Genomic DNA, 15,363 nt, shown 5'->3' with positions numbered 1-15,363 from the left:
CATTCTGTCCCTTGCGGTGTTTTCCTCTTTTCCCTTCCCATCTCAGTTAGGTGGCCTTCTTCTAATTTTTTATTTTGAAACAGAGTCTTGCTAGGTTGCTGAGGGCCCCACTAAGTTGCTGAGTGTGCTCTTGAACTTGAGAGCCTCCTAAGTACTGGGATTTTTTTTTTTTTTTTTGTACTGGCTGGTGTTTTCTTCTCTGGTTGATAAAGGCCCTTAAAAGTTTCAGCCCTGTGTGGTGTCGCACACTTGTGATCCTAGCATTCAGGAGGCAGGGACAGGAGGATTGGGGTTCGTGGACAGCCTCAGCTACTTAGTGAGGCCCTTTGCAACTCAGTGAGACCCTGTTTCAAAATAAAGAATAAAAAATAGGGCTGGGAGTGTAGCTCGAAGGAAGAATGCCCCTGCATTCTTCCATCCCCAGTACCGCCAAAAAAAAAAAAAAAAAAAAAAAAAAAAGTTTCAAGCACCATTCAGTGGTAGGGACATTTTGACCGGTCAGGGCGTCCTTTACACAGAGCATCAACTCATCGCAAGCGCCTTTAGCTGGTTTTCCAAATGTAAAACTGCAGTGGCAATTGCCCAGTCCCCAAGGGACATTCTCGAACAAAGGGTCGAGCAAGGGGTGAAGACATCTGGACGCTGACATTTTTAGTAGGCGAGGCTAGCGGAGAGCGACATTCACTGAGACTCCACTGGTTCCGGAGGGAGAAGTCAGAATAGCCCTTCGGGCTTCGAGCCAGACAGGGCACTTTGCCTGGAACCCACCTAGCTGACCCCGGTGAAAACATCTGATGACCTGTCCATGGGACACAGTCAGGTCGTCACAGCAGCGAAGTGAGTCCAACCGCCTGGACCAAGGATGACGCTGGTCAAAGAAGTTTTTGCAGGGCGTGGTGGCGCACGCTTGTAACCCCAGCATTCCGAAGGTTGAGACAGGAGGATCGCGGTTCGCGGACAGCCTCAGCTACTTAGTGATGGCCCTCCGCAACTCAGTGAGACCCTGTTTCAAAATAAAGAATAAAAAATAGGGCTGGGGGTGTATCTCGGAGGTCGAATGCCCCTGGGTTCCATCCCCAGACCCGCCAGAAAAGAAAAAAAAAAAGTCTTTGTTTTTGCCTGTAATGTGCGCAAGTTTTATTTAGATTAGGACATGAAGGGTACAAAATGTCTTACTTACTATTAAATAGAGCTAATAAGCCCAAAGCAGCTCTTCCTCGCAACCCTTAAACCCGGCAGGTTTATGGGCCCCAAACTTGGGAGCCCAGGCCGGGGTGGGGGAGCAGTCACCCGGGCTGACAGCGCGGCTTTGCGCACTAGGGGGCAGCAGCGCGCCGAGGTAGGGCGACCGACTGGCCGCCAGGACGAGCGCCCGGGGTAAAACCCCGCGCCGCCGGGCGTCCCCATCTGAAAAGTGGGGGCGCACAAGGACAGCCCGCTGGGTGCGCTGCGAGGCGAGTTCAAGTGAGCTGGTGTAGATGGCCTTCTTGAAGCTGACACGGCTTGCAAAATGCCCACTCGCGCTCCCGTCGGGGTTTGGGGCGCTGCGCGCCGCAGCCGGTCCCCCAAGCCCCGGAGGGTGCCCCCGAGCGCCTGGCCCGTGGCTCGCGGCGGGAGGCTCGCGGAACTACTAGGCCCAGAGTGCCCCGCGGCGAAGGGCGGGGCCTCCAGCACCCGCAGCCAATGGGGGCCCCGGGCGCCGCGGGAGCGCAGGTGGAGCCGGCGGCGGGCGCGGGGTGGTCCCGGCGGCGCCCCGGCGGGCGGCGGGCTGCAGGGGGCGGGCCTCCGGGCCGGCCGGGCCGGGCAGCGGGGCGGGGCCGCCGCCGCCGCCGCGGGGTTCCGGGTCTCCGGCCGCACTTGACGCGCGGGCTGCGGGCGAGGCGGACCTGGGCGGCCGCGCCACCTCCTCCTCGCGTCCCCGGAGCCGGCGACCGGCCCCCGCCCGCGCCCGGCCATGGCTTTCGCCAATTTCCGCCGCATCCTGCGCCTGTCCACCTTCGAGAAGAGAAAGTCCCGCGAATACGAACACGTCCGCCGGGACCTGGACCCCAACGAGGTGTGGGAGATCGTGGGCGAGCTGGGCGACGGCGCCTTCGGCAAGGTCTACAAGGTGAGGGCGCCGCGGGGTGGGGGGCGGCCCCTGCGCGAGCCCCGGCCGCAGCCCCGGTCCCCAGCAGCCCTCGGGGGGCGGGGAAACCTCGCTCTGCGCCCGCGGCCCCCGCGCGCCCGGCGCCCCCTGTGGCTCCGATGGGGCCCCGCCCCGGCTCGGTCTCCGAGCTCTTCCTGCGTGGGCGCCGTGCTCGGCGCCGCAGGGGGCGACCCAGGGACGGCCGTGGGACCTCGGCCTCCCGGAGGGCCCCCCGCGCTGTCCGGAACACTGGTGCCAGGCAGACTCTTAAAAAGAGGCCACTCCGACCCCAGGCGCCAGGGACCGACAGACGCCGCTGCACCTCGGAGGGGTGGGAGTTAGGGACGCTCTTAGAGATGAACCCAAGACTGGGAAGGGCAGAGTGTGCGCCCCTGGAGTGAGAGGCGGAGGCTCGAAGGGTGGGCTGGCGCTGCGCGGAGGGGAGGTCCGGGTCCTGAGAATTTCGAGCCTCAGGGGATAGATTTTACGCTGTGCATCTGAGTCACAGTTGGGGAGGCTCCCAGCCTGCAGTTGCCTCTCCCTTGGAGGAAGACAGGGCAGGGCTGATTAAATCTAAGACACGTTTGCAGCAGGACATTGTCCAGGAGCAGTCAGTTCCGAGTGCCTGCATTGTTTGCTGTACCCAGATACCTGCAGCCCCGATCCACCTTTTCCCTAATTTCCTTTTACCTAGAGGAAATAAAAGTGTTTTTTTTTCTTTTTTTTTTTTTCTTTTTTTTTTTTTTTGGTACTGGGGATAGAACCCAGGGGCATTCTACCTCCGGGCTATACCCCCTGCCCTATTTTTTATTCTTTTTTTTTTTTTTTTTTTTCCCAGTACTGAGGATAGAATCCAGGGGCACTCTACCTCTGAGCCACACCTCCAGCCCCAGTTTTTTATTTTTTATTTTTGAAACAGCGTCTCACAGAGTTGCAAGGGCCCTCACTAAGTAGCCGAGGCTGTCTGGGAACCGCCATCCTCGGGTCTCAGTCTCCCGAATGCTGGGATTACAAACTGCGCCACCACACCCAGCTAGATGAGATTTTGCAGTGTTGCACAGATGAATCTCCAACCCACGGGCCCAAGTCATCCTCTTGCCTCACCCGGGGACTGCAGACCTATGCCACTGCAAATTGCGGCTCCCAGGAAAGCTTTTATTGGAAGACGCCTACTTGTTCAACTGATGTTGTCACCAGGAGGCCACCCCAACACCAGGATTTCAAGGCAGCTGAACATAAAGAGGGCTTCCCCCACCCCCAGTCAAGACCTGCTCTGTGACTTGAAATTGGTTTTCAGCTTTATTACCAAAACAAGGCTCCTAAAAGATGCACATTAGCATCATCCCGGAGTTTTTAGAAATGCAGTCTCAGGCTCCACCCAGACCTGCAGAATTAGTCTTCTCAACAGGAGTCCAGGTTATTCCTAAGCAAGTCAAAGTCTGAGAAGCACCGCTGCTCGGGCTGAGAGTGGTGGCAATTTCCAGACCAACTGGGCCCATCCGAGTGCATCTTTGGGTACCTTACCACATCCCCTCTGAACCAGCACTTCCTGTTAGAGGGCTGGGGAAACCCACATTGGAACAAAGGTCCTGGGTTGGAAAGACAAGCCCCAGGGTGGCACCTGTGGCTTTTGGACTGCCGTGCTTTGCTGTCCTTCCTTGCTTGAGGGCATTGCACATATGTGAGGGCCTCCATCATCCCCATAAACTGCATCTTGCTAGTGGCACCAGACAGTCCTCAGCCTTGCAGGTCTCTCTGACACCTCACCGGTGTCCTTGCCTACTTTTGATTTTGGCCTGTTCCTGCAGATGTACTCTGGCTGTCAAGAAGACAGCTGAGCCCTCGGTCAGCTCATCTCAGAATCTACTTTCTTCAAAAAGTCAAGCTGGTCTTCTAGTGCTGTTGAGTCTTGGATGGCTTTCCTCTGTTAGGGGCTTTCGGCTCCCCCACTCCACCCCCATATATACTGGCTTCACATAGTTCATGTTCATGCAAAACTGTGCTTTCTTGCTAGCAACATTCCCAGTCCTTGCCTTTTTTTTTAATTTTCTTTTTTTTGTTGTGCGAATTTGCACGTCATCCTTGCGCAGGGGCCATGCTAATTTTCTCTGTATCGTTCCACTTTTAGTATATGTGCTGCCAAAGCGAGCACCCCAGTCTTTGTTTTTGTTTGTTACTTCTGCCTGCTGCAGCAGGGTAAAACTCCCTTGCTGCTCTGGCAGTTTCCTAAAAAGGCTCACAAGTTATTTTGTATCTTCCTGATTTGCCAAAGTTCATGGGCCCTTTTAAAAAGCAACTGCAATGCAGGGTGTGGTGACTAATCCCTGGGTTTGGGAGGCTGAGACAGTAGGATCATGCAGGATCAAAGCCAGCCTCAGCTACTTAGTGAGGCTCTCAGCAATTTAGTGAGACCCTGTTTCCAAATAAAGTATAAAATAGGTCTGGGAACATAGCCCGGAGGTAGAAAGCCTCTGGGTTCCACCCCCAGTACCACCAAAAATAAATAAATAAATAGCCGGGCGTGGTGGCACACGCCTGTAATCCCCGCGCTTGGGAGGCAGAGACAGGAGGATCGCAGTTCAAAGCCAGCTGCGCGTTGGCTTAGGAGACCCTGTTTCCAAATCTGGGCTTCCAGGAACCCCAGTACCACCAATAAGTAAATAAATAAATAAATAAATAGGTGGCCCCATTAAAGTCTAAGAGAGCTGAGAAATTCCAGTGTCCTGGGGACAGTGTGATCTTCCTAATAGCGCAGAATACTTGATGACAGTAAGTCATGATGTTACTGGTTTGTGTCCTTAGTATGCAATACTCTGTGTGTGTGAGAGAGAGACAGACAGACAGACAGACTGACTGACTCAGCATAGAACCCAGGGGCCTTTTTAAACTCTGGGCGACACCCATAGATCTACTTTACTTTTTATTTGGAAACAGGGTTGTACTAAGTTGCTGAGAGCATTACTAACTTGCTGAGGCTGTCTGGAACCTGCAGTCCTAATGTCTTAGCCTTCTATAGGTACTGGGATTACGAGTGTGCACCACCACACCTGGCTATGCTATAATTTTTTTTTTTTTTTTTTTTTTTTTTTTTTTTTTTTTGCGGTACCACGGGTTGAACCCAGGGACATCCTACCTCCAAGGTACACCCCCAGCCCTGTTTATTTTATTTTATTTTTATTTTTTTGCAGTTCTGGGAATGGAACCCAGGGGCATTCTACCTATGAGCTAGACCCTCAGCCCTATTTTTTAATTATTATTCTTTATTTTGAAACAAGGTCTCACTGAGTTGCAGAGGGTCTCACTAAGTAGCTGAGGCTGTCCATGAACTGCAAACCTCCTGTCTCAGCCTCCCAAATGCTTGGATTACAAGTGTGTGCCACTACGCTCGCCTTTTTTATTTTTTAATTTGAAAGAGTTTCACTGATTTGCAGAGGGACTCACTAAGTAGTTGAATCTGGCTGCAAACCTGCAATCCTCCTGTCTCAGCCTCACAAATACTGGGATTACAAGTGTGCACCACCACACCTAGCTATGCTGTACACTTAATGTAACTTTATTTTATTTTTGTGGTCTTAGGATTGAACTCAGAGGCATTATACCTTTGAGCCATACTCACAGTACTTTTTACTTTATTTTTATTTTTATTATATTTTCTGTTATGCTGGGGGTTGAACCCAGGGCGTTTACCTCCAAGCTACACCTCTTAGCCCGATTTTTTATTTTTTATTTGGAAATATGGTCTCACTAAATTGCCAAGGGCCTCACTAAGAAGCTGAGGCTGGCCGTGAACCCTGATCCTCCTATCTCAGCCTCCCAAACACTGGGATTACAAGCGTGTGCCACCATGCCCGTTTTTTGTTTTTTTTTTAAACAGTATCTTGCTAGGTTTCTGAGAGTCTTGCTAAATTTCTGAGGCTAGTCTTAAACTTGTAATTCTCCTATCTCAGCCTCCTAAGTATTGGAATTACAGGTGTGTACCGCCACACCCAGTTTTCTCACTATTTTAGAATACGCTCCTACTTATTAAAGCGTTTACCATGAATTGGGCGTGACAGCGCACACTTGTAATTCCAGTACTTGGGGGAGGGGGGCTGAGACAGGATGATCATAGTTTCATGGCCAGCCTCGACAATTTAGTGAGATCCTGTTTCAAAATAAAAGAATAAAGTAGGGCTGGGGGTGTAGCTCAGAGGTAGAATGCTTCTGGGTTTCATCCCCAGTACCACAAACAACAACAACCACCACCACCAGATTTTACCGTAGTCTGCCCTGTCATGCCAGCAGCAGCAGCCTGGTGGGTGCATGTCATGTTTCCAGCATCTCTTGATTGCATCATTGTGTCTTTTGCTTGACTTAGTTTTGTGTTGTTTTGCTTATCTTGTTTGCAGAAGCAATAAACAGCACAGTGTGTATATGATACATGTAGAGTATACATGCATCGTGTGGTCCAGGTATTAATTTGCACATGTATCACGTAGCCTATTCACACACACACATCCTGTAGCCCAGGTGTGTAGGAGGCCACGTTATCTAGGTCTGTCTGAGTCCACTCCGATGTTTGGGGAATGATGAAATCACCCCATGATGCATTTCTCAGGATGTGTCCCCATTGTTAAGTGATGCACAATTAATTGCATTACTTACTTGGCTTAGCATGTTACTCTCCAGTCTGACCCAACCCTGTGTTCCATGTGGGGACGTTGGGCTCGGAAAGGGGAAGGGGCCGGAACCCGGGGCTCTGGGCTTCAGTGTAACACTTTTTCTGTATTTGCTGATTATGGAAGACCATCCTGGATCAAAGATCCCTCTCGCCCAAGCCCGCTGACCTGCAGAGGCACTGCTTACTCAGCCCTCCGCCGGTGAGCCTGAAGTGCTCATTGCTTTTACTAAAGCCCCTCTAATCAAGGACCACAACCCTGCCCTCCTCATGGTTGACTGGCCTGGTCGCTGTAGCAGCCAGCGATTCCATCGTGGTTTTATGGCTGGGTCCACAGATTTGATATTGACTCATTGCTGAGGAAGGACGGCCAGCCATCTCCACTCCCTGTCCTAGAAACAGCAGGTGATTCTGCCCACAGCCGAGGCAATGGAGGCCTTCTTGGGAATGGACACCTGGGAGGCCCTAAAAGTCCAAGTTTGGCAGCTTGGGTAGGGGAGGATTCCTTTTTTTTTTTTTTTTTCCTGTACTGGGGATGGAATCCAGGGGCATTCTACCTCCGAGCTACACCCCCAGCCCTATTTTTTATTCTTTATTTTGAAACGGGGTCTCACTGAGTTGCAAAGGGCCTTGCTAAGTATAGCTGAGCCTATCTGTGAACCACGATCCTTCCAAATGCTGGGATTACGAGTGTGCACCACCATACCCAGCATTTTTTTTTTTTTTTCGTTACTGGGAATAGAACCCAGGGACCTGCCAAGCTACACCCCGCCCTATTGTTTATTCTTTGTTTTAAAACAGGGTCTCACTAAGTTACAGAGGGCCTGACAAAATAGCCCAGGCTGGCTGTGAACCTGAGATCCTCCTGTCTCAGCCTCCCAAGTACTGGTATTACAAGCTGGTTTAGGAGAGGATTCTCATGTCCAGATTTCTTGATGATAATCTTAACAGTCTTAAGCAGCTCCAAGGTATGGAGCCCTATATCTATTTTTCCTTGATAAGCCTTTATCTCTCTGCTGTGGAGAAAAAGAGGATAGGATTGGCTTAGTACCTCCTCTAGGTCTCAACCCTTGTTATGGGATAGCAAGTTGATTCCAAAAGAAAATCATTTCTTTCTCGTGACTAGATTAGGAAGTAACATGTGTAAGCTCTTCAGTTTCAGAATTCTTTTTTTTTTTTTTTGGTGGTACTGGGAATGGAACCCAGGGGCCTTCTACCTCCGGGCTACACTCCCAGACCTATTTTATATTTTATTTGGAAACAGGGTCTCTTAAGCCAGCCTGCGCGATCCTCCTGTCTCAGCCTCCCAAGCGGGGGTTACAAGTGTGTACCACCACGCCCGGCCAGTTTCAGAATTCTTATAGAAAAGCCATCTTCCTTCTGCAGGTGGGGCGGGAGGAAGAGTTTAGCCTGTGGAGTGGAAAGCACTGCCCTCAGCAGTGGTGTCAGGGACAGTGGCTAACCCAGGTGCTGGCATCTGCGAGGGAGCGGGCGGAGAGGAAGGGGTCGCTACGCAGGCCTAGAGGAGTTTTCTGCGTCCTAGAAATTGCCTTGACTTTGGTCTTCTGTAGTCTTGAAACTTTTTTTCTTTTTTCATTTTATTTTTTGTAGTACTGGGGGTTAAACCCAAAGATATTTTACCTTCAATTTATACCCCCAGGCCCTTTTTAAAAACTTTTGTTTGAGCCGGGCGTGGTGGCGCACGCTTGTAATCCCCGCGCTTGGGAGGCGGAGACAGGAGGATCGCGCAGGTTCAAAGCCAGCCGTGCGCGCTGGCTTAGGAGACCCTGTTTCCAAATATAAAATGTAAAAATAGGTCTGGGAGTGTAGCCCGGAGGTAGAAGGGCTTCCAGGAACCCCAGTACCACCAAAAAAAAAAAAAAAAAAAAAAAACACACACACACAAAACTTTTGTTTGGAGGTGGAGATGTAGCTCAGCGGTAGAGTGCTTGTCTGGCATGTGCAAGATCCTGAGTTCGATCCCCAGAACTGCACCAGTAAATTTTTGTTTGGAAACAGGATTGCATTAAGTTGTTGAGCGTCTCGCTGTGTTGCTGAGGCTGTTATTTGAACCTGTGATCCTCCTGTCTCAGCCTCCCGAGTACTGGTGGGCACCACCACACCCAGAATTGTGAAGCTCTTTTTGTGTGTGTGATACCGGGGATTGAACCCAGGGGCATTCTTTGCCCAAGCTACACCTCCAGACCTATTTATTTTTAGTTTGAAACTGGGTCTCACTAGGTTGATGAGTCTCACTACTTGCTAAGGCTATCCTTCAACTTGCAGTCCTCCTGTCTCAGCCTCCCAGCACAGACTTTTCTTTGTCTTAGATGGGGTCTTTTCATCCTGTTAAGTCCTGGGCTCCAGAAGTTCTCCTGCCTTTTAGCCTCTCTAGTAGCAAAGGCCATGGGAACATATTTATTTATTTATCTAAAATTAATGAGTTAAAATTGTTTCAATGCTTGTCCTGTGCCTGGCCCCATAGCAGGTACTTTATTCCACAATGTAAGACTTATATTCCTGCCCCCAAAGCACCAAAGTATGCAAAACCATACAGTGAAATCCAGAGAACTTATGGGGAAAATGAGCATATGGCTCAAAAAATTAATCAGTGATGCATTAAAAAAATATAGCTTGAAGCCAGGCGTGGTGGCGCACACTTATTATCCTAGCATTTGGGAGGCTGAGACCTGAGGATCGCGGTTTGCGGACAGCCTCAGCCACTTAGTGAGGTCCTTTACAACTCAGTGAGACCCAGTTTCAAAATAAAGAATAAAAAATAGGGCTGGGGCTGTAACTCAGAGATAGAAAGCCCTTGGGTTCCCTCCCCAGTACCGCAAAAAAAAAAAAAAAATATATATATATATATATGTATATGTATATGTATGTGTATATATAGTTTGGAGGTAGAATGCCCCTGGGTTCCATCCCTGGTACTGGAAAAAAATACACACACATTCACGTACGCACACACACACACACGAAACAAACACCAGTAGCACAGTTTTGGGCAAGCAGTGTAGACGGAAACTCTAAATACTAAGCACAACGGGCTCCTGTCTAATTTCGGGGGTGTGGGTGCCGGAGGGGCTGGATCGCAGGTGGGTGGGGGAGTCTGCAGTGGGTTGTGTGGCAGATGAGGTGTGATGGTTGTGGTTGGTGCGTTTATTTTGTGTGTTCTTTCAGTGCTAACTTGGATATTTTCTACTCACCTCCATGAAGTTATTTTGGTTTTCACCTAGGGTTTCTTGCACATAAGGAAACTCAACTTTAGCATCAGGATACAAACTCGGTCCCTAATATGTCAGTGGGATTGGAACAGAATGGCCATTTTCGAAATAAACTTTCTAGCAGAGCTGACTGTCAGTCGATGAGCAACTTTGTTGGTCAAGTTCTTCCTGTATTTTAAATTATTTTTTAAACGCTGGGCGTGGTGGCGCATGCTTGTAATCTCCGCTCTTGGGAGGCGGAGACAGGAGGATCACGCTGGTTCGGAGCCAGCCTTGCTGGCTTAAGAGACCCTGTTTCCAAATAAAAAATATAAAAAAATAGGTCTGGGAGTGTAGCTCGGAGGTAGAAGGGCTTCCAGGAATCCCAGTACCAAAAAAAAAAAAAAAAAAATTTTTTTTAGACTAGACTCCTAGGAGGAAATTACTAGGTGGAAGAGCACATCTGAGGGTGATTTCTCAAATAAAATGAGACAAATAAATAGAGGTCCTCTCTGCCTCTTGCTCCTGTTAAGGGCCAATCTGGGAATCCTCGTGGATCCCCAGAGAGCCAGGGCCTTGGCAGCTGCTGCTCAGAGCTCTGCTGCCCTCAAAGCTGGCTGGCTTGGGGATGGCTGTGGCTCCCTGTCCTTCCTGCCTGGTTCAGAGAAAGCAGACGCTGAGTGAGTTGGGATGCCCACAGGCCTTCTCCTCCCAGGCCAGGGCTGACTTTTTTACCTCCTCCCCTGCCTCGTGGTTGGAAAGCCTGGGTTTCCGCTTCCTCCAGAGCTGCAGAAGGTCTCCAGTCTCCCCTCCTCCTCCGGAAAGAGATCTGCCCCAGGCAGTAACCTTACTTCCGCCCAGCCTAGTATTTTTATCTTTTTATTTTTTGTTTCTTGTGGTACTAGAGATTGGACTCAGGGGCATTCTACCTCTGAGCTATGCCTCCAGCCCTTTTTATTTTTTAAAAGAAGTGTCCCACTGGGAGGTTGATAGTCTTAATACTTGCTGAAGCTGCCCTCTAACCTTTGATCCTCCCATCTCAGCCTCCCAAGTACTGGGACTACAGGCATGTTCTACCATGTTCGGCTCAGCCGTGTGTGTGTGTGTGTGTGTGTGTGTGTGTGTGTGTGTGTGTGTGTGTGTTACTGGGGATGGGACAGGGGCTTTGTACCTCTGAATACACCCCCAGTCCTATTTTTTAGCCTTTTTATTTTTTGAAACCGGGTCTCACTGAGTCGCAGAGGGCCTCACTAAGTAGCTGAGGCTGTCCTCAAACCACGATCCTCTTGTCTCAGCCTCCTGAATGCTGGGATTACAAACCTATGCCACCATGCCCAGCTTTCAGCCTACAATTTTTAAACCCAAGTCCATGCTACTGTGAGTGGGTTTCTGACTGAGTCTGCCCAAGATGGCCTGAGCCTCCTGGGGGCACGCCCACTGTCGGGTCTGCAGGACAGACCTGTAGGGATGGCGGGCTGGCTGCACTCTGGCCACCCTGGGAATTTTTCTGGCTCTGAAGTAGGAGGGTGTGGGGACCTGGACAAACAGCCAGAACCTTAGCTCTCACCCTGCCCCCAACTAGGCAAAACTCCCAGGGGCTGCGCCCCAGGCCCCAGAACAGCCCTGAGGGGTCCCTCCAAGGGCCAGCTGCAGCAGGCAGTAGACAAGCCAGTGGCTTGGGAGGAGATTTGGGGCACAGGAGGATCTGGGGCCCAACAGCTCTGTTTGCTCCCAGCCACTGATCTCCTCTGAGCCCCAACTTCATGATGTCTGTGAGGTGGAGGTGGCTGTGGTGTGTGGGAACTAGGGAGGAGACGTTGAGTGCTTGGGAAGTCTCAGGAGACCAGACGACCAGAGGGAGGCTGATTGTTGGCGCGCTCAGTGCCAGGGAGTTGAGCAGCTACTGCTCCCTAACTGGCAACAAGGCAGGAAGTCTGCTGTGTCTGCAGCTCGGCCCTGGCACCTGGGCTTCCCCGCCTCGGCGCCACTGACATCTGGGGCAGGCTCTATCATTGTGGAATGGGGCTATCCAGTAGAAGCTGGGACTCCCTCCCCACGGTGTGGCTCCAGAAATGTCCCAGACACTGCCACGTGCTCCCAGGGTACCGGGTGACCCATGCACATCCTTCTGTATTCCTTATTTCTTCTTCTAATATCATCATCATCATCATCATCATCATCATGTGTGTTACTAGGAATTGAACTCAGGAGCATTCTGTCTCTGAGCTACATCCCAGCCATATCTTATTTTATTTATTTATTTATTTATTTATTTATTTATTTATTTATTTTGGTGGTACTGGGGTTCCTGAAAACCCTTCTACCTCCAGGTTACACTCCCAGACATATTTTTTGGAAACAGGGTCTCTTAAGCCAACGCGGCTGATTTTGAACCTGTGTGATCCTCCTGTCTCCGCCTCCCAAGTGCAGGGATTACAAGCGTGCACCACCATGCCTGGCTGGCTTGTATACTTTTAAAAAAAATTTTGCACTGGGAATGGAACCCAGGGGTGTTCTACTTTTGAGCGACATTTCCCACCCTACTTTTTATTCTTTATTTTGAAACAGGGTCTTGCTGAGTTGCAGAGGGCATCACTAAGTAGCCAATGCTGTTCACGAACTGCGATCCTCCTGTCTCGGCCTCCCAAGGGGGCATTACAAACGCACCACCATACCCAGCCTGAGGCTACTCTTTAACCTGAGATCCTCCTGTCTCATCAGTCTCCTGAGTACTGGGCTTATAAGTAAGAGCCACCATGCCTGGCTGTTTCTGGATACTTTAAATTGTTTTGTGACTTATACATGAGACAATGTAAAATGTTATTAAATAGTTGTTATACTGTATCCTGTCGGGAATTGAGACAACAAGTTTGCACATGATCAGTACAGACATGATGTTTTAAGAATTATTTTCTGGCTGGGCATGGTGGCGGAGACAGGAGGATCACAGGAGGATCACGCAGGTTCAAAGCCAGTCGCGCTGGCTTAAGAGACCCTGTTTCCAAATAAAAAGTATAAAATAGGTCTGGGAGTGTAGCCTGGACATAGAAGGGTTTCCAGGAACCCCAGTACCAGCCCCCCCAAAAATTTTTTTTCTGCCAGGAGTGGTGGTGCATGCTTGTAATCCCAGCATTTGGGAGGCTGAGACAGGAGGATCAAGGTTCGAGGACAGCCTCAGCTATTTAGGCCCTTTGCAACTCAGTTGAGACCCTGTTTCAAAATAAAGAATTAAAAATAGGGCTGAGGGTATAGCTTAGGGGTAGAATTCCCCTGGGTTGCATCCCCAGCACCACACATACAAAAAGAATTATTTTCTGAATTGGACATGGGCCCACCCAGGTAAAGGCCAGCTGTGCATGCCCTCATTGTGCCATGTCCTGGTTGTGTGATGAAGGACTTGGGCCTAGCAGTCAGAGGGACCAGGGTTCAAATCTCAGCTGTCCCATTTTGTAGTTGTGTGAATTCAGGTGAGCGGTGCGACCCTGAGCCTCAGCTTCCCTGTGTGTGCAGCAGGGCTGGTCTGATAGTCATACCCTGGAGCTGTGGTGAGGATGGAGGAGAAGCCTGCTCGGGAGGGGGCGTGGCATGACAGGTGCTCAGGCAGCCTCCTCTCCTGCCTCATTTGGTATATCACAGGGAGGCCGAGGGAGAGCTGCAGGGGACAAACAGGGCCACTGGGGACCGAGGGAACCTCCACCTGGAGGGTGGATGGTGGAGAGACAGATGCCTGGGCTTGCAGAGGTGTGTGGGAAGCTCGCTGGCCCTCAGCCTGGTGTGGCTGGAGGATGGGTTTGTGTGGCTTGCATGGTGGCCAAATCAAATGTCAATTGATCACTAGCATTTGATAGCAGGAGATTTCTTCTTCTTTTTTTTGGGGGGGTGGTGGTACTGGGGTTCCTGGAAACCCTTCTACCTCCGGGCTACATTCCCAGACCTATTTTTATTTTTATTTGGAAACAGGGTCTCTTAAACCAGCGCAAGCCGGGCGTGGTGGTGCACGCTTGTAATCCCAGCATTCGGGAGGCTGAGACTGGAGGATCGTGGTTCATGGACAGCCTCAGCTACACAGTGCGGCCCTCTGCAACTCAGTGAGCCCCTGTTTCAAAATAAAGAATAAAAAATAGGGCAGGGGATGTAGCTTGGAGGTCGAATGCCCCTGGGTTCCATCCCCAGACCAGCAAAAAACAAAAAAAACCAAAAAAACCAGCGCGGCTGGCTTCGGACCTGCGCGATCCTCCTGTCTCCGCCTCCCAAGCGCGGGGATTACAAATGTGCGCCACCACGCCTGGCAAAAAGCAGGAGATTTCACATAACAGCCCAGATGGGTGTTTGTTCTGGGGCATCTGTTCACGGTCTCCCCACCCGCATACCTGCAGGAGGAAACCGGGAAGGGGAGTTGTGATAGTGTATTTATCATTTCAGCATCTAATAAATGGAGAACTAAAGAAGTATTCATTCTTTTTTTTTTTTTCAGTACTGGGGATGGAACCCAGGGGCATTCTACCTCTGAGCTACACCCCCAGCCCTATTTTTTATTCTTTATTTTGAAACAGGGTCTCACTGAGTTGCAAAGGGCCCCATTAAGTAGCTGAGACTGTCGGCAAACTGTGATTCTCCTGTCTCAGCCTCCCATATGCTGGATTACAAGCGTGCACCACCACACCCAGTTTAAAGAGGTATTTTGTATTCTCTACCTCTGGGCTGAGTCTGAAATACCGTGTGCGTTTTGCATTCCCCTGCACGTGTGAGTCCATGAGCCTGGTTTCAGTGCTCAGGAGTGGCATGGGGCTGGTGGCTACCATGGGCCTCTCCTGTTGGCCGCTGTCCCCTCCCCCGGCCCACTGCCCATTTGCGTTGCTTCCTCCGCCCAGTGGCAGTGGGTTGGAGAGCCAGGCATGCTGTCCAGCAGATACCATCGACTGGAGGCACACAGGCGGCTGACCTCACAGTTCTGGTACTGCAGGCTCCTGCAGGCTGCAAGTCTAAAGTCACACTCAGCAGATTCGTGTCTGGCCAGGCTGCATTCTCCTGGAGGGCTCCGCTCACTCCGTCTCCACGAGGTGGGAGGGAGGAAGGAGCACCCTGCGCCCACTTTGTTTACAAGGGCACCAATTCCATTCATCCATGGTGGCCTGACCCTGGTGACCTGAACACCTCCCCAGGGGCTTCACTCCCTAATACCTTGGAGGTTAGAATCTCAACATAGACATTTTCAAGATGGAGACAGAGGCAATTCAGACCATAGCTGGAGCTAAGACTAGAGGGCTTTGAATGCCAAGCTGAAGAATTGGAACTCGGTGGTTTTGACCACAAGTAATGTCCTTCCTGCCTCAAGCCCTGGCCAGGTCAGCCTACATAAGGGAAGAGAG

General features: G+C 50.7%; 1 protein-coding gene across 1 annotated transcript in view; it reads left to right on the top strand.

Annotated features, from left to right (window-relative positions):
• Positions 1 to 1,954: 1,954 nt before the first annotated feature.
• The window catches only part of STK10 (serine/threonine kinase 10), a gene marked incomplete at both ends in the record, with an annotated part of 99,668 nt that continues 86,259 nt past the window's right edge, over positions 1,955 to 15,363 (top strand). Inside the window, one exon of the mRNA XM_080699445.1 lies at positions 1,955 to 2,110. Coding sequence (XP_080555571.1) covers positions 1,955 to 2,110 — 156 coding nt within the window. The remainder of the gene's footprint in view (positions 2,111 to 15,363) is intronic.

The sequence above is a fragment of the Muscardinus avellanarius genome (assembly GCF_963383645.1).
Source record: "Muscardinus avellanarius genome assembly, chromosome: 7".
NCBI classification, from domain to species: Eukaryota; Metazoa; Chordata; class Mammalia; order Rodentia; family Gliridae; genus Muscardinus; species Muscardinus avellanarius.
Note: the sequence above shows the minus strand (reverse complement) of the source record. Positions and strands in the feature narration are given on the sequence as shown.